This window comes from Xenopus tropicalis, chromosome 4, assembly GCF_000004195.4.
Source record: "Xenopus tropicalis strain Nigerian chromosome 4, UCB_Xtro_10.0, whole genome shotgun sequence".
Taxonomy (NCBI): domain Eukaryota; kingdom Metazoa; phylum Chordata; class Amphibia; order Anura; family Pipidae; genus Xenopus; species Xenopus tropicalis.
The window spans coordinates 96348162-96371022 of record NC_030680.2 but is presented as its reverse complement, the minus strand read 5'-3'; the positions used below and the strand labels follow the sequence as shown (position 1 = coordinate 96371022).

The window sequence follows — 22861 nt, the reverse complement described above, 5'->3', positions numbered from 1 at the left end:
GCCAAAGTTTCCTCTCAAGGGAAATTTAGTGATTTCAGCAAATCGCCACGCCACGTATGCCATTCCACCGGTGATTTACATTCAAGCCGGTGGGATGGCATTTCGGAGAGGGAGATTTGTCGTGGGTGACTATTCTCTCCGTCTGTCACGGCCCTTAATTAAGGGTAATGGCATAGAAGGAGATTGGTCACTGCAGTTAAATTTTTGCTACCACGGGCGACAAATCTCCATCAAATGTTTTCATGTACCATAATTTAAAAGTGTTGCTGGGATTTGAATTTGCATTTGATTAATGATACAATAATAAATGTTTGATTTTATTAAAGAGGCTGAGAGAAATAACCATCTTATAGCAAGGGGCAGATTTATCCAAGTGTGAAATTAGAGCTCACTACAGAAAAACTCACCCACTTTGTATTCATTCCCATGAGATTTTTAGAAGTGTATTTATCAATGGGTAAAGGTTAGAGTTCACCATTTGATAAATATGCTTCTAAAAATAGGAATGAATAGAAAGTGGGTTAATTTTTCCATCATTTAATTCCCCCAGTATATTGTTAATATTTTGCTGTGTTGCTGCACCCAAATTAACTAGGTGACAACTATCTTTCATTAAGCTTGTATAAAAGCTCACCAATCTCAAGCCTACATGCAGCACAAGAAGCTGCCAACCAGCCTAAACCAGCAACTATCCTTCATTAAAGGACAAGGAAAAGCTAAGTCACTTGGGGGTGCCAAAATGTTAGGCACCCCCAAGTGACTTTAATCACTTACCTTGTACCCCAGGCTGGTCGAAAACAGCACCAGCCTGGGGTACCTGTAGCGAGCACTTCCTGCTTCGTTTTGGCGGCAAATTCCAGAGACTGGCGCATGCGCATTAGAGTGAAAAGCCGACTTCTCTGTTAAAGTTTGGCTTTTTCACTCTACTGCGCATGCGCGCGCAAGGGAAGGAGGAAGTGCTGCAGCTACCCCGGGCTGGTGCTGTTCTCTCCGAACAGGGGCACCAGCCCGGGGTAAAAGGTAGGCGATTTAAGTCAGGCACTAACATTTTGTCACCCCCAAGTGACTTTGCCTTTCCTTCTCCTTTAAGCTTGTATAAAAGCTCACCAACCTCAAGCCTACTTGTAGCACAACAAGCTGCCAACCAGCCTAAAAGTTACATTGTTTGTAGCCCCCTATATATTACATATTTTATAATATATATATATATATATATATATATATATATATATATATATATATACACACATACACACACACACATACACAAAGGATGGCACACTGCTACATAACATACCTCGGGTGCTCGGTAAAGGGTTCCAATAGTATAAAAAAGACCAGCAACTCTGGGATTTCTTGTGAAAAATCAAAACATATATTCAAAGTAGCATAAACAGCCGACGTAACGTTTTGGTCCCCATAGGGACCTTTCTCATGCCCTGAGAAAGGTCCCGATGGGGACCGAAACGTTATGTTGGCTGTTTATGCTACTTTGAATATATGTTTTGATTTTTCACAAGAAATCCCGGAGTTGCTGGTCTTTTTTATACTATATATATATACGAACGCACACATACACGCACACACATATGTGCTGTATATGTATAAAATCAGTTTTGCAAGTGCTAACAACATCAACATTTTCAAGCTAGATGGAAAACTCTTTAAGGTGACCTGCTAGTCGCCACATATGCACATTAGAAATATAAAACCATATGTTATATTAGGATTCTAAAGAGTAAATAAAGCATATGTATAACATAATCTAGATTTTGAGAAAGCCTATGATACATGTAACTTATGTTTGTATATGATCTTCCTTAAAGGAACAGAAAATTAAAAGTAAAGACTGATCATTAGGCAAATTTGGTGGCCTTACCTTACAAAGGAGCCGCATATAACTACCTTTATTATATAAATCTCATTGCATGTTGGAAAAACCCTGTATTTGTCTTCATTTTAAAACAAGGATGTATAACAGTGAACAAATGGAAAACAAACACTTCCCTGCTCTTGTGGCTCACATTACATTTATAAACCACATAGTATTCCCCTTTCAAAAGCTATTAAAAGAGAATTCTTCAAACACTAATTATAGTTGATGTAAAAAACTGTGCAACAGCACTACAAAGAGCAACTTTCTATTAAGCTTCTCAATGTTTTAACATTCTGCAACATCACACAATGTTTCCATACATACAAATACTATTTTAGCAAGGCAAGCCTATGTAGCTCTGTGCTACAGCACTGATGATATGGATATTAAACATTCACTCAAAATGTAACTAGATATTAGATGGTTTGCATGACATACTGACCTCTGATAGAATATAGGTTTCTGATTCCAATCAGTTATAGATCTGCAGCTGGATAGAAGAGATGGGAACGGACGGATAATGAGTAAGACAGTATGAACGTCTAACGAGTCACAAACAAGGAGTGTCAGAAGTCTCTGACGCGGAGGAGGAGGAATTCACCTCAAGGCAGGATACCAGCCTCCTGAACATACACTTGCACAACTCTCTTCCTGCATAAATTTTAACCATTTCAAAGTAACTTCTGACCCAACAAAACATAATCAGCTTCAATCTAATAATTTAAATTTAATTTCTATTAAAAAATTTTTGAATGACTTTTCTTATCACAACATGTTTACAAAATAAACTTTGTCAGTTAACTAGCATTTACTTAAACACTATAGCAATGTAACCTGTAAAAAATGCACACCACTTCTGACAAAAAAGCTTAACTTTTTTCATATTTACAGGCAACATGAGTAGTAATACCCAGGTGGAAAGCTCAGGTACATGTATGAGAGCTGTTTTCTAGCTAGGTCAAGGTAATTATCTCACTTTGTGGCAAGACCCAGTAAGCTATGTAAAATGTAAGTATGTTTCAAACTCTGAAATATTTGTATGTTTCGGTTTCTTTCCAGCCTGGAGCTGATAAGGTTACCTGGTACATAATGCAACCACAAAGTAAACTGACTGTAAGACTAGTGTTTATCGCCAAATCAGCATTTAGTCGATTGGACAGGTTAGGAAATTTTTGGTTAGATAAAGATAAAATCTATGCATGTATTGTGTATCTGACGAATCATTGGATGACCTACAATGGATTTCCAGGATGTCACTATAATTTTGTATGATTGTTTTCTGACGATTTTATGTTCAGAACATCCTTCTATTTGTTATTTCTAGGACTTTTTCCTGCAAATTCAATCTGAATATTAGTTTAAGATTATTGTATTTAAATATTTGATTAATATCTGAACTCTCGATGTAAGAAGACTAAAATCTGAAGTTGTATGGCCAGCTTTAGGGTGATGGCCCAGAGGGACCTAAGTTGCCCACAGCAGGCAACTGATCTCCCTGAAATGCCTTCCCACCAGCAATAAAGTAAATTGCTGGTAGGAAGGCATATGCGTTGGTTCGTTTTCCAAAGTTGCACAAAGTTTTCTCCTGCAGGAAAACAAAGCAAAGTGTTTTCCTTTACACCAGTGATTTTTTTTATTGCTGGTGGAAAGGCTTTAAGCTTCCCGTGATAGCAGAGATTAACAGCAGGCGACTAATCTCTCAGTGGGCCATCACCCTTAGGGCAATGTCACACGGAGAAAAAAACGTCACTAATTTCACACTTCGCACGACTCCGGATTGCGGGGAGATGAGTCGTCCGCGGCAATGAAGATTTGTCGCGGGACGCCTATTCTCCCTGTCTGCCACTGCCCTAATAGTGGAATCGCCGCAAGTAAATTACATTACTCCTTAATTTGGATTAATCATGGGAACATGCAAAATCAGGCATTTCCAGGCAATTAAGACAAAATTGAGAGAAATCATGGCAATGCCCAGCTACTAGAAGCAGCTTGATCTAACCCGCAATCTGATGTTGACCAGCTGATAGAAAGGATAAAAAGCCATTATTTGTACACAAAGAGAAGGAGAATGATGCCTGTGCACAGTGCCAAACAATGCTAGTGTGCGTTAGAATGAGTGCTGGTAAATTTCTCTGTGGTTCGTGTACATACTGTAGCCAAATATTGTTTCTGGATGCCATTGAGCCTTTAGAACAAGAAACTACTTACAGGTATATGTTAATTAGCCTGGGCTAAAAAGCTCCCTGCTTCCTCACTAAGGCTAATGTCCCATGGAGCAATTTAGTCACCCTCGATAGATCTGTACTACTAACTACAGGTGACGAATTCGCTAAAAAATGCCTTTCCACTGCCAACAGAAGGAATCACAAATGGAAAGGCCTATGCATTGCTTTGGTTTTCCAAAGTTTTTAGACACACCCAAGTGTCTCTATAGTTGCTTACTTCTAACCCTGGGTTGGTGAACCTATTCCTAAAAAATAATGCACCAACCCAGGGTACGTTATCATGTCATATTCTATTGTGTCAGGTATCTCCTGCACTGCACTGGGTAAGAACATACACATGCTGAATTCTGTACTGCACATGCACCCAGACACCAGAATATGGTGGCAAGGTTCTCAAAAGGAAAAGTATCCTGGACTGGTAAATTTTTTGAAGATGGGTGGGTTTTGTTTTAATTTAGGGCAAAAACAAATATCAAACATCAATGGATGCATAATATTTTGCATGTGTCAATTCTAATGGATCAGGGAGAATTTTTTTTTGGATATTTTATAACCTGTAGGATAACAAAACAGGGTCTGTATTTGCCTTTTAGACTAGTGGCACACTAGGGGGCTGATTTACTAATCCACGAATGGTCCGAAGGCGTCCAAATGCGTTTTTTTCGTAATGATCTGTATTTTGCGATTTTTTCGTAAATTGTCGCAACTTTTTCGTAGCCGTTACGACTGTTTCACAAAATGTCGCGACTTTTTCGTAGCGTTAAGACTTGCGCGAATTGTCGCGACTTTTTCGTAGCCTTCACGTCGAGTACGAAAGTTTCGGATTCATTCAAGCTTCAGTATTGTGACTTTTCTTGGGCCAGGTTGGAGCTGCAGAGTGCCATTGAGTCCTATGGGAGGCTTCCAAAATCGTGCAAAATCTGAAAGTTTTGCCCGCCGGTTACGAGCGCTCAATACGAAAAAGTCCCGACTTTTCGCTTAAGTCATAACAGCTATGAAAAAGTTGTGACAATTTACGATAAAGTCGTAACGGCGACAAAAAAAATCGCAAAAAATATGAAAAAGTCGCAAAATGTTCGTTTCCAATCCGAATTTTTCCCATTCGGATCGAATTCGTGGATTAGTAAATCAGCCCCTAGGGGTGTATTTATTAACATTGGAAACAAACAACACTGGTGATGTTGCCCTTAGCAACCAATCAGCAATTAGATTTGAACGGTCACCTACAAGTTAGAAAACAAAAGCAATGATCTGATTGGTTGCTATAGGCAACATCACCTTTGATGTTTGACTCCAATGTTAATAAATACATCCCCTAGTTGTACTTTTCAGTCTGCGTAAAACACAGTTGCAGAAAATGCTAATCCACCATGTATTGCTCCTAGTGTGTGCACACAACCAACCTAACAGAGAGCACACAGGGCAAAACTATACACTTCTTACATCAAAATCTACCCCATATGTGAACTCAGTCAATCTACACACAACAGGAAGGAAAAAACAGTGGATCAGCCCTTAAGCACTTGCGTGTCACTAGGCTAAGACACACTACATTTTAGAGCAACAAAAATATATTGTCCTCAAGGGTCCTCAGGGTAAACGTTTTCCAAGACACATAAATGGCAACAGCCATAGGAACATACAGTAGAACTCCTATTTTACATTTTTAGGGGACCAGATATAAACGGTGCAAATTCCAGGAAAATTCAAATCAGGGGAATGCATTATGCATTACATATTGGTGGGAACAAAAAAATCAATGTAAAATACTGGAAAACTTAAATTTACTAAAATTGAGGTTTCACTGTATATAGATCAAAGATTGGAGCAGTTATCTTCATAGAACTGGCAGTTTGCCATATAACTATAAACAAAGCACAAACATTTGCTGGAGGTGCTCATCAGTAATCAGTTCACGTTCATTTCATTTACATGCCACACTACAATGTATGCATGCATATAATTACTTTTACAGTGTAAAGTAATGTCAAGTCAACAATAAAACATGGATTTAATTGACCTGTAGCATTTGCACACTGCCTTCTCATACAGCCTTTCTGCTGGCTTAAGGTCCCCATACACTGGCAGATCCGCTCGCTTGGCGCCAACGAGCCGCTACGGTCCCCGATCCGACTAGATTTTATAACCTGCCCCATCGAGATCTGGCCGATTCCAGGCCAGATATCGGTTGGGCAGGCCCATCGGGAGTGCCCATACACGGGCCGATTAGCTGCCGAATCGGTCCAAGGGGCCGATATCGGCAGCTACTATCGGCCCGTGTATGGGGACCTTTACTCTTCATCAGAATGCAGTTTACATACAGTACACTATCCTCAAGGCACTGCTCTCCAGACTCCAAATATTGCTGATGTGTCCGGTTGCAACCTCCCACAGCAAACAAACAGCAATAATTCAAGTCTGTACCTATGTGTACATACCAAAAAGCAAACAATTGCAGACTACGTACCAGTAGTAATGTTAGGCTGTCCGTTTAGAAAATCTACAAGTCAACTTCTCTTTTAGTGAAACTTGCAGAGCAAGAAGATGGTTGTCTATGAAATTCGCTGCTGGTCTTTATATTTTAATAACATGACATTTCAAAATATTTCTGCAGCTTTCCAGTTTGAAAGATTATGGGGGGTTACACATAAAGAATTTGACTTCTGAAAGAAAAAAGCCGATCATTGTTAAGTGTTGCTTCAAGTGCTCAGAATTGTGTTTAAAGTTAGTTACCACTCCATCTAGAGCAGGGATACCCAACCTTTTTGACCTGTGAGCCACATTCAAAAGTAAAAGGAGTTGGGGCGCAACACAAGCATGCACAAAGTTCCCAGAGGTGCCAAATAAGGGCTGTGATTGGCTATTTGGTAGCCCCTATGTGGGCTGGCAGCCTACAGAAGGCTCTGATTGTTAGTACACATGATTTTTATGCAACCAAAACTTGCCCCCAAGCCAAAAATTTAAAAATAAGCACCTGCTTTGAGGCCACTGGGAGCAACATCCAAGGGGTTGGTGAGCAACATGTTGCTCATGAGCCACTGGTTGGGGATCACTGATCTAGGCCATGTCCATGTATATATATCAACCTGTTGTCAACTGCTATAAAGCACCATTTGCATCTATATAGAGCAAAGATCAGTGATTATGTTTTTTTTTTGTTTTTTTTTTCGTTATTTAGTGATCCTTTTACAGTTTTAGCTTTACCAGAAAAAAACATTATGTTGTATAAGAATATTTTTCATACAGTGTTTTTTAAAAAAAAAAAAAAAATCCAGCGTTGGCCAGTTTCCTTTAATTTATGTATAGAAAAATGTAAATGCTGTATTTGGCTAAGGCAATAAGGTCGACTAATCCATCTCCTTCCTTTGCCATTTTTAGTCATGCAGAGCAACAACCTGCAATACACAGCCTATAGAAAGGTAGTAAAACATATTTTAATGAAAAAAGGCAATACCACCAAAAGTTCACTTCTGAAATAAATTCAGTTAGGACTTTCACTTAATCTTTCTTCTATCAGTGGAAGCGCAGATTGTTTCTAATAAAAATTTTGACAGCTCATGTTATTACTTATAAATATCTTCAGATGCAGCACTTCATGTTCATTGAGCTTTCAAAATTTATGAAAATGATTTGTAGCCCTGGTAAACTTTGGCAGTGTTCCATACAAAAAAAAAAAAAAGAAGTTAATCCTCAGTTTTTTCAGTGAGAAAGAAAAAAGCTACACTATTAAATAGATTGCAAATTGATTTAATTTTCTTATTTATTTGCTCAGTATGGGAAGCCAGACAGTCCACATATGGATAAACAAATGCACAATATGACACTGTTCCAATTGGAGGTATAAGGGCTCTGGCACACAGGGAGATTAGTCGCCCGCGACAAATCTGCCTTGTCACGGGTGACTAATCTCCCCAAACTACCATCCCACCGGCGAAAATGTAAATCGCCGGTAGGATGGTATACACGGCGGCGCGATTTCAGTGAAATCGCGCAAGTTTCCTCTCAAAGCAAGATAAGTATACGGCGGACCACATTTTTCTTCATCATGTACCCATAAATAATAATACAACCCAATACAAAATGGTCCAATACATAAATAGAAATATGTAAAATTATGGGAAATAAGGACCATATTCATAAAAAGGACTCAATATTTTTATAAATTCCCACAAAAAAAGCAGAAACTACTTTGATGTGTGCATTTCTCATCTGCACATATTTTTTTTTTTTCTGTGTTTAACTTCTTGCTCTGACAATCAAATATAAGCCAATGTGATTCATGACCCAGTGGCGAAATAATCAAAGATGCTAAAAAGTTAGTGGTTTTACAATTCAAAAAAATCAAAAAGTCATCTGTGAATCCTCCCATTTCATCCTTGTACTAGTTCCTGTATGTGTATTACTAGCACAAGGAAATAAATACCAACCATCAGACTCTAAAATAATATTATCAGTTACCTAAATTATAGATATAGGTTAATAAAACAGAGGTTCTAAAAAGCACACTTGCATACCTATTTTGGATACATACACGAGACATAACCATCATATAACAACATATTAGCAATCCAGTCATGCAATATGCAGAACAGTGGCTCATTTTAGAAGCTTATTTCACTGTGCCATTTTCTTACTTCCATAATGAGATATTGCTGCACAAAGTACTCTACAACGATTTCTACTCTATTGTATGCCTACCTGTACTGTGAAGAGGCTTAAAGGGTACAGAGTGCCAACTGCAAAAAAACAAAAGTGCTGGCTTCTGGACAAATTTAAAACAGAATCCAATATTTGGAAACAAAGGCAGATATTCGGAACAACACTAGTAGTAATTAAGATGCAATTAGATTTAGTAATGTTTGGAGCAAAAAGCAGGGAAACAATGAAAACTGCAACATACCTGAATCTGCAGTGTATGCCGTAAGATAGTTTCTTCTAAAGCATGAATCCACTTTTCCCGTTCATCGGCATCTCGAGCTAATGAGGTGAATAAAAAGAAAAAAGAAAAAGTTAAAGCAAAACAAAAAGCAACTAATACTGCATATGAATTCTACACTGGATAGAATCTGCTAGATTGCTGCCATGAAATCCACTTACACGTACTTTACTTCAGAATGCATACTGCATTGTACCAAGTCTTAAAAAAGGTTGCCATGCAACATAAAGCAACTTATGAACATCACCTATTGCTTCTCATAACAGCATATTGAATGCCTTTTATTTGACAAAGACTATGCAATTCAGTATTTCCCAAATCCTGCATTCAGTGACTACAAACAAAAGCAGTACATCCCAACCAAAGGGTTTTCTTTGTACCTCTCAGCTAATTTGACTGTTAAAATTAAATCTTACTGAACAATTCCGAGACAAGGACCACTAATGGCAACCATGTTTATAATTCTATATCAAACTTCATTATTTAATGTAAAAAAATATATATTCATTGATTTGTTCTTGTTTTTTTAAAACGGGGCCTTAATACAACGTGGCTTATTTTTGTGCTGACATTGCATACTTATGCCATTATAAACACTATGTGCCAAAATTTTGCTGTAAATTCACCAGCGTATTTTCCCCATACAATTGTAATTGAGAAAAATGCACTAGCAAAGGGTATTACATAGATAATAATATTCAGATATGGCTGCTCTATATTTATTAATGGCAGTTCACCAGTCTGAACCTTGTAAAACTGCCCTCGTGAAAATACCTAATGAAACTTTTTTATAAATTCAACTAGTGAAAAGATAAAAATGTGTTTCAATGAGAAGTTAATTCACAAAAACTTGCTGTACAAAACTTGCTGCCATCAGTGAAATGCCCATATCATGGTGAACTGTAATTTTTGCCAAACATACTCCAAATTTTAATTTTTGCCCTTTAGTAAACATGCTCCAATGCAGGCATACAAGATCACCATTAAATTAATTTTATGTGATACAAGTGCAAGGTAAATTATTCCACAGACAAGCTTAATGCCACCACATTCCACAGGGCTCTCTGCTATCAGCAAGCCCTACAGTATTTTTATAAGACAAAAGTCACAGACAATTCAGTTTTAATCAAATTACAGTCAAGAAATATGAGCAGCAGCATTATAAAATAATGACTCATATTCATGGGCGATTGCCTGGCATCTCAGTTAGCCTTATGGGAAATCTCAGCCAGTTTGCACCTACATGCAATTCCCATAGGAAATCTGTGCTGCTTACAGGCAAGTTTATTAGTCACTGGCGGTGTACAGTCAGTCTACTGTTTCTATTCATATACCTTTTTTTTTTTTTTTTAAAGATTTTTAAATACATTTATAACAGGAATAGATTTTGAAAAAAAAAATAATTTGGGTTTTAGGTTTAATTTGCTAAGAGTTTTATTATACAGCTTTTTGTGTGTGGGTGACAGGTCCCCTTTAAAGGAGAAGGAAAGGCTAAGTCACTCGGGGGTGCCAAAATGTTAGGCACCCCCAAGTGACTTAGCCTTTCCTTCTCCTTTAAAGTGAACTATCAGAGTTGTATAACATTTACCCAAGCAGTAGTTGTTTAGTACATATGTCTAATAAATAGATTTTTATTTATTGTTAGGCTGAAAGAAGACACTAATATCCATATTCCATCCTTAACAGTTCTCCTGCTACAAATAACAATCACTCTGTTTGGCAGTTGGGAATTCCAAATTGCTGACTCATTCTGGAATTAAAGCCAGGAAAATAATCGATAAATGCTTACTCTAATGATTTTTATCCAACTGTTCCTGTCTTGGGAAATCAGAAAAGTTTTTGTAAGAAAATAGACTAATTGGATTAAGCAGATCACTCAGATAATTGATATATTTCATGAAATATTTACAAAATATTTGAAACAAATTTTGCACTAGTTTTACATTTTTCTTATGTTAGTTCCCATTTGACACACGCTTAAAATAATAAAAAAAAAAAGCCTAAAAATCGAAACTTTCTGGATACTAGGTTTACAAACAATATGGTTGAATTGATGAATATGATGAAGTACCGAGTGCTGAGCAGTTTTAGGGTGAGAACCCATGGATCGTTTCAGTCGCCGCAATAGGGCTTTCCACTGGCAACTCCTATTGTTGCTAGTGGAAAGCCATTTAGGAATGGTTTGTTGCCCGCGGTAGCAGAGATCTATCGAGGGCAACTGAACCACTATGTGAGTTCCTACCCTTATGGCACAATCTCAATGGTCAGATGGAAGGTATGTCATTTTGGAGTGATAAGATGGCAGACTCAAGCTCAGAAAAATTATTGCTTTTTCTGTATACTAATGAAACAGTACCTTGTACTAGATATAATTAATGCTCAGAGGCAACGCAAATCTATTGGATTTATTTCATGTTTAAATTTATTTTTAGTAGGCTTGGGTTATCGAGATACAAATCATAAAAAGATCCATTATGCGGAAAGCTCCAGGTCCTAAGCATTCTGGATAACAGGTCACAGAGAGAAAGCCACTGCAAAAAAGACATTAAACACTCCTAAAAAATCCCAGGCTCCCCTAATACGAGTTTGCAGGGGCCATGTTTGGATTCTCTTCAGTCACTGCACTCAAACTGAGTGTGCTGAAGCATGCGCAGTTGAAGCTGATCTCCAACATCGTGTCAACTGTGCATGCTGCTGCAGGCTTAGTGTCAGCAAACTTACAGAGGAGGATCCCAACAGGTGCTTGTGAACTCCACTGTGCAACTTTTTAAGGGCAGGTTCACAAATAGGCACAGTTTCAGTTGTAATAATGTCTGCGGGGAGGGAACTTAGAAGGAAGGCCAATGGAGGCATAATTGTCTAATTTAAGGTGTCTGACTATATAGTAGATTTACTTGCTGGCTAAATGTAGAACTGTGCAGCAGGGTTACCAGCTACCATTTTAAGTCATATCACATCTCGTACCATTTTCCTCCCTGGCCCTGGATTGGCCCAGATTTATTCAAGGCTTCCAAAGTGCATACTCTTGGTTAGCTAAACAAATGCCAAAACATGGCAGCTGCTAACCCAGTTGTGTACCTATGCATTGGGCTGGCAGGTACGGGGCAGGTTTTCAAGAACTGCTTTGATAAGACTTAGGAAGGGGCGGAGGGGGATTAGCAGAGGCCTTAATGGATACAAACTAAAGGGGGGGGGGGTTGTTGCCCTAAACATTGGTAAAAGCAGGGGCAATGCGCTACACTAGAACAGACAAATTTCTGGTTAAAAAACAAAATATAATTTTAAGTTATCAGGAACAGCTTTGCTACCCCTGGTAGAGTGGCACACTTGTGACAGATGCAAGGCTGCATAATGGAAGCAGCACTGTGTAAGAAACACAAGTATTGTTTTAAATATTTGTATACATATGAAAACATTACTGGTTAAAGGAGGCAGCATAATAACCAAGAGTCCAAGTTACTTAGACACCCTGTAAGCCATATCTATATATACACATAACATCTATATAAATGTAATCTTAAACAGTTTTGCAGTTCTTCTAAGCTTTTTTTAAGTATAGGTTTCTTTTAAATATCATGATTTATATTTGAGGTTCACATTGGTTTTGTTCCTAAGCACACAAAATGATTTTGACTAATCCCTCCTATACTTATATTCTCTCTAAAATAAGGTGATACAAAACCTCCCAACCAAACTTATCCCCCACAATCCCTGTAGAGAACTGTAGTCTATCAAGTCCCATAATTTTATACCCAAATTTGCCGTTTCTAGCATCAAAATGATTATGTTTCAGTTTAACTTTACTGGGTTACTCACTGTGCAGAAAGAAGTTAAAAAAAACAAACAAATAAACGTCTAGTTACTATAATGCTAGCAATTTAACATTCTGGAGGCTAGGTTGAATATTTATAAGCATGGTTACTTAGTTATTTGTAGTCTGTTATTTTATATTACAGTTACAAAACAACATACTGCTTTAAAATGTATTTCCCTGTTTGAATAATATCAGCTGGAGATAAACAGGCTAGTTTGAGTAGAAGTTTATAACTTACAATGGATGTTAAGAAAGAAGCATAGCCATGTGACCCTATATTGTTCAGTGAAGAAAAGCCACATGGCTCGGAGCATCTAACCCCAGCTTATTTGCAACCAGAACTGTTTATAGCTCTTTCTCCCATAATATTCTGTACAATACATTGGTATTACAATCTTAATAGCGGCATGTGGGGAGTGTGAAAGTGGTGTTCACTGACAGAATTCCTCAGTGTCCTGTCATCTTTTTCATTCAATCCCTTTCTACAGCTGAATTACAGCATGCAGTGCAGAAACATCGCAGTGGTAGGTGGCACTGGTTTGTGATGATGGACAGAAATGGCTAAAGCAGTAGAGACATCATGACAAAAAAAATATAGTTGAAAATAAAGCAGGTTGTCCTGAAGTGAAACGCCACCTTTAAGTAACAATGAAGTCACCAAGTACAAGTTTGAAAGCATGTTTCTTGTGCAGTACAGTCACAAGAAGCCACACTTCCCGTAACTCGATCTCAAAAGAAGGTAGAGTTCTGAGATCAGCCCGCATGCAGCAGCCAAACACAATGCAGATTTCCAGCTTTTAAAGTTCCCTAAATCATCTTATTAAAGTCAGTTCTAGAAAAAGATCTATCCTACAGCAGAACTGCAAAATATCCTGCATGATCCACATTTCACACTACATACCCAAGGAGGTAGGCAAGACTTCAGTGCAGTTGAAATTCAGCAATGGAAATGCTGTACAGAAAGAAAGAATGAACACATGGATTAAGCTTACCCTGGAAATGAAAGGTTTTCTGGTCAACCGTTATGGTAAAGGTGCTATCGTCCTCATCATCAATACCAATCACAGCCCCCTGCGGAACAAAGAGCAGAATCCTGAGCAGAGTAGCAGTGACATCAGCTGCATACACAGTATCACTACAGCACTGCAGTACGGCACACACAGGAGGGGTGGGAAATTAGCATTTATCTAGCAGGCTTTCTCACCAACAGTGGAGTAAGGCTGTAAGAATGCGACAGTATCCCTGCTGCTCAGATAATTATTTTGAAATTTCATACTGTCAGTAGTAGACTGACTTCATACATATCAGGGCACATTTATCCAGGCAACAGAAACATTGCGCCTAATTAAATCACAAGAAAGCATGTCACAAACAAAAGGAAAGCTTTAGGCTATGATATATGGAGTTATTATTTTTTACCCTGAAGACCAACTTAGATTGCAGACTTTATTTTTGAACAGGAAACACAATGAACAGAGTAGGGGCAAACAGTTATCAAAGGAAGGAAAAGAGATGCTACTAGAGAAAAATACTTGGAATTACTTTAAAGAGTTTAGTAATCAATCCCTAAACTTCATGACTAGGGTGGCTGATGAACTACAAATGCTGCTAAAAAAAAAAAAAAAACAACTCATTACACTGTCAACAGACAAGTGCTGTCAGAGAAGGCATTTAGAGTTGCAAGGCAGCAACATCTGCAGACCTGGTTTAACAATAAGCTATGCCTAGCAGAAGTTGTCATTTTAAAACCACTAGAACTGTACTGTGCAGTTATAATATGGTTAAGTGTGATTATCTTAAAGGACATATCAAGCCCCAAATATTTTTTTTTGCCTTAAAAAAGAAAACATAATTCCAATGTGAATTTATTGAACATTTTTAGTGCTTTAAATGTTATTTGTAAATGTAATTGCTATTGAAAGCAGCATTTGCTAAACTCTTGGTTTGTTACTTTTAAGCAAGACAGGTCTGTCAATCTGCTGGTTTGTGTTACATTGTTTCAAATGCCACAGCCCCCAGGGCAGAGGATAGGAAAGGGCTGGCAAACACTACTTCTAATAGCAATTATATATACAAGCAAGTCCAAAACCATAGCAAATTTGTAATGATTGTATATTGCAAAGTTGCTTAGAATTAGGTTTCTTTTATTTTGGGTTGACTTGTCCTTTAAATATAGTAGATATGAATGGAGATGTGAAGTGTCTCAGCGACTGACCAGACACTGAGGCACACGAATGCTACAAAGTCTTATTACAAGCCAAAGAGTTGCTATCCATTGTCAGATGTACAGCAGCCGTATGTAGATGTAAAACAGCTGTTACACATAATAGATTGAGGCACAAGGGGTAAATTAAAATATGAAATTTAGGAACTGACTAAAAATAAAATATTTACAGTAATTATTATGAGGGTAAACTTTTAAAATTGTATATAAAATTACAATAAAAACATTTATGCTGCTTAACCGTGGCCTGTTAGCAAAACTCTCTATCAAAGTATGCCCTATTTACAGGAACCCCAAATCATATCAGAGTGCCTCGCATCTGCACCAAATCAGATTACTGTGATGACTGCCAAAAGATAGGATGCATGCTTGTATTCGTCAATTTGGCTTGTGTAGCCAAATTAGCAAATTACTAACCCATTCAGAAATGAGGCAAACATGCCTATTTCTGCATGCTACACAAGGAAAGATCTGAAACACCAGAATTGAGACCAATTGTAATTATCTAATGTAAGCAGGACGTTTGCCACACTAGCTGTACACCAACATCATCTAAATAACAAAAGCCACCTCCTAAACATTGTATTAATATTTATTTATTTACCACTGGCATTTTTAATAACTGTTAAGCAAAAGCACTGACACTCATATCATTACTGTATATTAAGTCAGAATGGCAGGGCAGTTCTGGGGTCTAGAGTATGATTCTGACCAGAGCATGACCTGCATGGAGTATGTACAGCATCTCTGTGGTTGCATCCAGGTATTCCAGTTTCCATCAACAATTGTATATGGATGTGCAAAGCAGGAATTTAAATTGTAAAGCTGCACTGGGAAAGGGGCTAATGTGATTGATGATTACTTTCTGTACTGTGCTGCACTATGTTAGTACTATATGAATAATGCATAACAACAGTACAATAATAATTTTCTAAATGGCCCTAAATAAGCCCACATTTCCTGACAACACTGCAGTGAAAAGCTATTGACAAAAACTGACCATAACTTTCCTACTGTTACAAGCTGCTGCCATCTACAGAAAAACTAACAAAAGTGCACTCACAGTTAGGTTATGAAGGGCTGCTGACCTGGCATACCAGTGCAGAATGTAGGCCTCAAAATAATATTTAAGGGCCCACAGAATTCTACAATAATGAAATAAATCACAATAGATGCCCAGGTCTAAAAACCCAAGACAACCAGTTAGCAGGTATTTGGTAGGTCACCTGTTTAAAGCTAACATTTAGTTACATGCTGCATATTATTAGAGGTGGTGCAAACTACGTGACTTTTACTAGATTATAAAAGCCTCATTCAAAATGGAGTTGTTTTTATCTATTTTCTGGCAGTAGTCAGGTGTATGGACTCTAAGGGCTATGGCTCACAAGGAGATTAGTTGCCCACTGTTAATGTTGCGTACCACAGTTGACAAATTTCCCTGAAATGCCTTTCCACTAACAATAAAGGAAAGGTTGAAAGGCATACGTGTCGTTTCAGTTTCTGCCGGTGGATAAATCCAGCCCAAACAAACCAACCTTTAGACTGACAGCACAGCATACCTGTTCTCCATAGGCATATTTCAGATTAAATTATACATTCAATTGTGTTGCAGGATATATACCGATATATACCCACTTCAACGTTTCTATCGTTTTATCCAGTACCTACAAATAAACTATTTCTTGGGTGCAAATGTACTATTTTGAGAAAAGTTTTCATTTTATAGGTCTGTAGAGGGCCATGAATAACATATGATCTCTGTTTATTTTTCCATAAAAACTAAAACTATTTTTACTAATGCAAAGCAATACTCTACATCAGGGGTGGGCAGACTTTTTATGTCCGCTACCGACGCAGTGTACGTACGCATTCACGCAGCACTTCCGCATCCCCAGCTTCATCGCGGTCCACCAGAAATCCACGGGGGATCGACTGGTGGACCGCGATCAACATATTGGCCACCCCTGCTCTACATTATATTTTAATGCATATAAAAACCTACTGAATACTTTCATTTTTTGCTGTTACTGGAAGTATAATATATACAGTGAAGTATGCATTTAAAAAGCAACAGGGGTTTTAGTTTTTGACAATTTTTTGCCACACACAAATTTAGGCATAAAAATACCAAAAGGGGCCAAATTGACATTTATTTCCTGCCTGACGCGCATGTGTGCACACACAGATTAAACCCCCATTTTATATTTTTCAGGCAACCAGAAAAGAATCACGGGCATGCATTATGCATTATAAACTGGTGGGACTACAGGAAAACAATGTAAAATGTGGGAAAACTTAAAAACTAAGGTTTCACAAATATAAAGAATATTGCTTGACTTTGCCTATGACAACTCCCATTGACTTCTATAGAAACTCACAAGCTTCTAGATGGCCAATTTTTACATTCAAGTTTTTGGGTTTTTTGCACATTCGAGATTTTGAACCATTACTCGAGTTTTTTAAATCACCCCTCTAACAAAAGGTAGCCAGATCAATCTTTAAGAGGACAAGGTAAATGAACTGTTCATTCCCCTTGCTCCATAAAACCCTCAGCTTCTCCCCAAATGCCAGCATCTAAATTTTAAAATATTTTGACCAGGGTACTTACTAAAGGTAAGATTTTAGCACTTTGATGACGACCATCATTTTAACAGGTGCTCGAAACTGAGACAAGCCAAAGGTTTGGTAGTAAAAGGACAGGGCCAACAGGTCATGATGTCTCCCTGGTACTAAAACATTCACTCAAGCAGCATAAGTTTGATCCCAGCCTACTTTCTGTAAGTGTTGCAGAGATTTATTTAAATAACTGCAGTAAGCTATTTTAAGCAAATTTCCTTAGGTTAAAAATGCCTATTGCATTCGGCTCCTTTTGGTATTTTTATGCAGTGGACCAATTGCTTAAGAAATGTGACCTACCTGTGTCTACTTTCTGCACCTTGGACACCCAGTCCAGGTCACCCCTTTAAAGGGGGTCATACATAAAATTAATTTTATATTCCCACCTCAGGGGTTATTTGTTCACAGAGTAAAGCTAGAGTAAACCAAGCTGTACAAGGGCAGATTTGAGTGACTGATTCAGATGTGTGTGGGCCCTCTGTGACTGCTGCCCATTCTTCAGTCAGATATCTATTGGTTTTAAATTCAGTCAGACAGGGCTGCATTGGCACGTTGATGCAGCCCTTTTCTGATGGGCCTGCATAGGCGCCATTGTGATTTAATTGTTGGCCTTGGGGCCTAACGATCAAATAGCATGATTTGGCACAGAATATTCCCTCATCTGGCAACCTTTCAAATAAGCAGATTGTTATGGGTATAGCCAACTTAAGATTCAATCTGTTTGATCTAACATCCAATCCAATTTATTTCACATTACAAACAACCTAAACTGGTTCAGTCCTTTAAGCACAGAGGTGACCAAAGGGAGCTGCAATATTCAGAGTAGTACACATTTAATTTTTCAGCTTCAGTTGATATTAATTTGTAGGTGAGGTATAGTGAAGTCAGAGCTATTAACTACTGACTTCACATCATAAACCTATATTTCTAATCTAAGTTGCGCTCCATCTGCAATAAAAAACTGTATTTCATTTCATTGCACACAATAATACATATTTACAAAATGACACTTTGAGGAGTTTTACACTAGTAGAAACGAAAGACAAAACTAGAACCTTCTGAGAACTGAACAACAAAATATTTCTGATTTCTACCATACTTTCCTACCAAAGGGTCATGTGCAACAAGACATGAGGACATTTAGACAGGTTATCCTGTGCTCCTGGTGGATCGGGGATCATCTGTCCTGGTGAAAATTTCCACAGCTCCACTTCACTTCCCATTCCCTTTGTTCAAGTGGTCAAGCCAAATTAATGCAACAATAGAAAAGTGTCCATTTACATAAATACACTATCTGACCCATCAGGCCATATGCCCATTGGTTGGAGCACTGTATGGGTCGGCCTGTGTATGGTCATTAAATCATCAGTAAAGGCAAGGCAAATGAACTAGCAAATTCACTGAAATCTCAGACTTATCAGGTACAATCAAGTTATACAACACATTCCTAAATGTACTTACTCTGAGACGAACACACCCTCTTCGTGATCCTCTCATCATTTTGTCCTTTGACTAAAAAAAAAGAAAATAATTTTAAATATGGAGAAAAAAAATCAGAATGAGTAAAATAAGATCTAGAGAGTTATGTTTGCCCAGTGTTTAAAGATCAGTCTATAGCAAATGGATAGAACACCTGCATACCCATATCCACATCTGCCTGCAGCCAGGTAGAGACAATGCTTCCGGGTGTAGGCAAGGTTGGTACCAGCGTAAGGACCGATTCTCACCTGCATTTTTCCGCAGGCTAAGAATCAGTCCCATGTGGCACTAGCCAAATTAAAAAATTTGATTAAGGGCTTAAGGTGGCCATAAACACTAAGATCTGCTCGCTTGGCAAGATCCCCACCTAAGGGTGGGCGATATCAGGCTAATTTGGTCATTTGGCCCTGAGGTTAAACAATGAAATTAGAACGATGGGTATAGGCGTCCATCAGTTCAGGGACCACATCAACGAGCCCATGTGGTCCCTGATCAGACTAATTTTCAAACCTGCCCGATCGAGATCTGGCCGATTTCAGGCCAGATGTTGGTTGGGCAGGCCCGTCATTAGTGCCCATACACGGGCCAATAAGCTGCCGAATTGGTCTAAGGGACCGATATCGGCAGCTAGAATTGGCTCGTGTATGAACACCTTTAGTACTGCATGTTTACCATGTTTGCTTATAATTTGTATACTTATTTTGGGTCATTAATCACAATTAAGTAGATCAATAATGATACAGATTATATATATATATATATATATATATATATATATATATATGCAATTGCTTATGTTTGCATGGCTGTGCTGCTAGAGTATTTACTTTAAGTCTTGAAGTAAAATATTATACTGTATTGCATCCCTAGGAGGTAAAAAATCTAACTTATTGCTACTTTCTGAAACCAAGCAGTGCACAGCTATGAGTTAATGATTACAAAGTAACAAGAGAGGTGCTGAATAATTGACTAGTATATTCTTAGGATAATGGCAATCATGTCATTTTTCCACCTTTTTTTTTTACCACTTAAAAACTAACAAAATGTCAAAATGGGTCTGCAGGTTTTAACCTAATTATGGCATAGTGAAATTATCCTTGCTTAAAGATAAGATGCTTTCTGTATTGATATATGGGAACTGAACACTTGTAAATTCACTTTTCTTTAAAAAAAAAAAAAAAAAGTCCCGCATGTACCTTCACAATAGCCTCAGGCTGTGGGATGAAAAAAATAGATAATGGAAACATTTATATAGCACTTTTCTCCAGTGGGACTTAAAAATTTTTTTACACAACAGTATACAATGCAGCCATTATAGGCATTCAGGGTCACAAGGAGTTGCCCCAGGGCATCTACCAGGGTGTCAACCATGAGATCCCACATCAAAGGCTGATCACTTAACCTTGAGGCCAATTTCTTCTGAGGGTGAAACATACAAGAAAAAGCTGGAAAGTAAGCTGGCACATACCAGGTGGTGTCATTTAAATAATTATTTAGACAACTAGAAAGTTGTATAGCAAATGGTAATCTAAACCAATATACATGGGAAAGAGACTTTTTAGGGCTCTGGCACACGGGGAGATTAGTCGCCCGCGACAAATCTCCCTGTTCGCGGGCGACTAATCTCCCCGAACTACCATCCCACCAGCGAAAATGTAAGTTGCCGGTGGGATGGCACACGCTGCGCATGCAATTTCGGCAAATCGCCAAAGTTGCCTCGCGAGGCATTTTTGCCAATTTGCCGAAATTTTATGGAGGGATTGTAGTTCGGGGAGATTAGTCACGGGCGACTAATCTCCCCATGTGCCAGAGCCCTTAGTCTTTTAAAACAATCAAAAATGTTTTTTCATATTTTAAGCTTACTGTATATTTAGGCACAAGCATTATGGTAATCATAATGTTCCAGCACCACTTAAAACTATTTCAGTAATGATCCCTGATTCAGAAAGAGCTCTTCATATAAAATGCAAGCAGACTATTACAGCAGGGTCATTCTGTTGACAGACAGTCTATTGTATTGCATTAACTCACTCAGCACCGACTGTAAGTAAACTATCAAGATTCCAATTCATCTGTTTTTTTACTCCAACAAAAACTTTCAGCCAGACAATTGACATTTATTTCCTGGCTCTGATGTGCATGTGTGTGTGTGCACACACACACACAGATTGGAACCCCCATTTTACATTTTTCAGGCGACCAGAAATGAATCACGGAAATGCATTATGCATTATAAACTGGTGGGACTACAGGAAAACAATGTAAAATTTGGGAAAACTTAAAAACTAAGGTTTCACAAATATAAAGAATCTAGGTTGCACTGTAACACATGAATTAGATGTATGAAGTTTCTTCTGGTAAAACCAACCCTGCTAATTATACCCCATAGATGAATTAGATTGTAAGCTGTGCACGGTCAGGAACTGATATTGAACAATCGCTATAACATGCTGCTTTATATATCCATGCTATATCCTAAAGGACAATAGATAATTCTACTGAACACAAGGCACATTTTACACATATGAGCTTACTTTTCCTACTGTTGACTCTAATGAACAATAAAACTGCGAATAAAAGATCATTCTTAAGAAATATTTACACTTTCAAACTACAAAAACAGGGATTACAACAGGTTCTAAAATGTACTGTTGTAATATATAACATTCTGGTTAAACAGCCACGTCACACTTCTTATAACACACAATCAATAAGTTTAATACAAACAAAATCAGCATTATAAATGGCAAGCTAACAAGATGTATGATGTGTAAAGCCCCTCTGCTGGCACTGTGTGAGCTTTCTCTCACATCCTATCAAGCACGTAAGACATGACAACTACACGCCAGCGGCTACAGCTGTTCCAGCGCGGATGTGCGCGGCCATTGGAGAAGCGCTAGCGATAGCGCGGGCACCAATTGGCTGTTGTTAGGTTACTAGCCCATGGATTGGCTGCGGCTAGGCGGCTCCGCGGTCCCCACCCGAGATCTTCTGGTAGACATTTAGAGAGGAGCACCAGAGAGCACGTGAAACATGCAAAGCGGCTCTCACCGTATAATAGGAGAGCAGCCCGGCGTTGTAATCCAACACAAACCAACGGTACTGCCAGCCTTTCATCACGTTTGTCCATTTGCTCAAAGGTCCTTCCATGATAGATGCCATCTTGGAACAGGGAAATAACAACACGACGTTCGGAGTCATGCGTCAACGTCACTGGATAGGGCGGGGCTTAGAGCGAAGAAGGCTGGGAAGTACTCAGGGCGTGGCGGCGTGCGTCAGAGAGTGGTACAGAGCGTTACTAGGAGCAACCTGAAGATGCTGAGCCAGAGCAAAGCTTCAGTATCGCCTGTTGCCCTGCCTGTGTGGGAATAGAAAAGCTTGTAGACTGGATGCGCAGAGCTAGCAATAGAGCCATAGCCTGAAACTGCGGAAAAGTGGAATAAAGTTCGCCCATACAGTAACAAACATGCTTTACAAAGACGTGTCAAATGTACTTTTACATTCGCCGGTATTAAAACAGTTTGAAAAGCTTTTAATAAAGACGTTTTATTTCATCTGCAAAATGCCTGTTTCCAGCGTTGTTATCTATTCTGCTTCCTCAGTTGTAAGCTGCTCATTAATTACTTTGGCATAATTAAGTCGATTTTTATCGTGCAGGGAATATATTATTACAATCACTTGCAGATCTCCC

The 22861-nt window shown here is 38.4% G+C and overlaps 1 protein-coding gene across 12 annotated transcripts in view; it reads right to left on the bottom strand.

The window, feature by feature from the left end:
* The window catches only part of osbpl9 (oxysterol binding protein like 9), a 71206-nt gene extending 48806 nt beyond the window's left edge, over window positions 1-22400 (bottom strand). For 3 of the 12 annotated variants that reach the window (XM_012961297.3, XM_031900186.1, XM_031900187.1), the window contains exons 1-4: window positions 22222-22398; window positions 19153-19203; window positions 13844-13922; window positions 9002-9078 (exon numbers count right to left, since the gene is read on the bottom strand). In XM_012961297.3, coding sequence (XP_012816751.1) covers window positions 9002-9078; window positions 13844-13922; window positions 19153-19203; window positions 22222-22371 — 357 coding nt within the window. In that variant the 5' untranslated portion in view covers window positions 22372-22398. Of the gene's footprint in view, window positions 1-2318; window positions 2420-9001; window positions 9079-13843; window positions 13923-19152; window positions 19204-22221 lie in introns of those variants that run through there. The other 9 variants (XM_018093089.2, XM_012961299.3, XM_018093090.2 and 6 more) reach the window with 6 other exon arrangements.
* Between the last annotated feature and the right edge of the window lie 461 nt (window positions 22401-22861).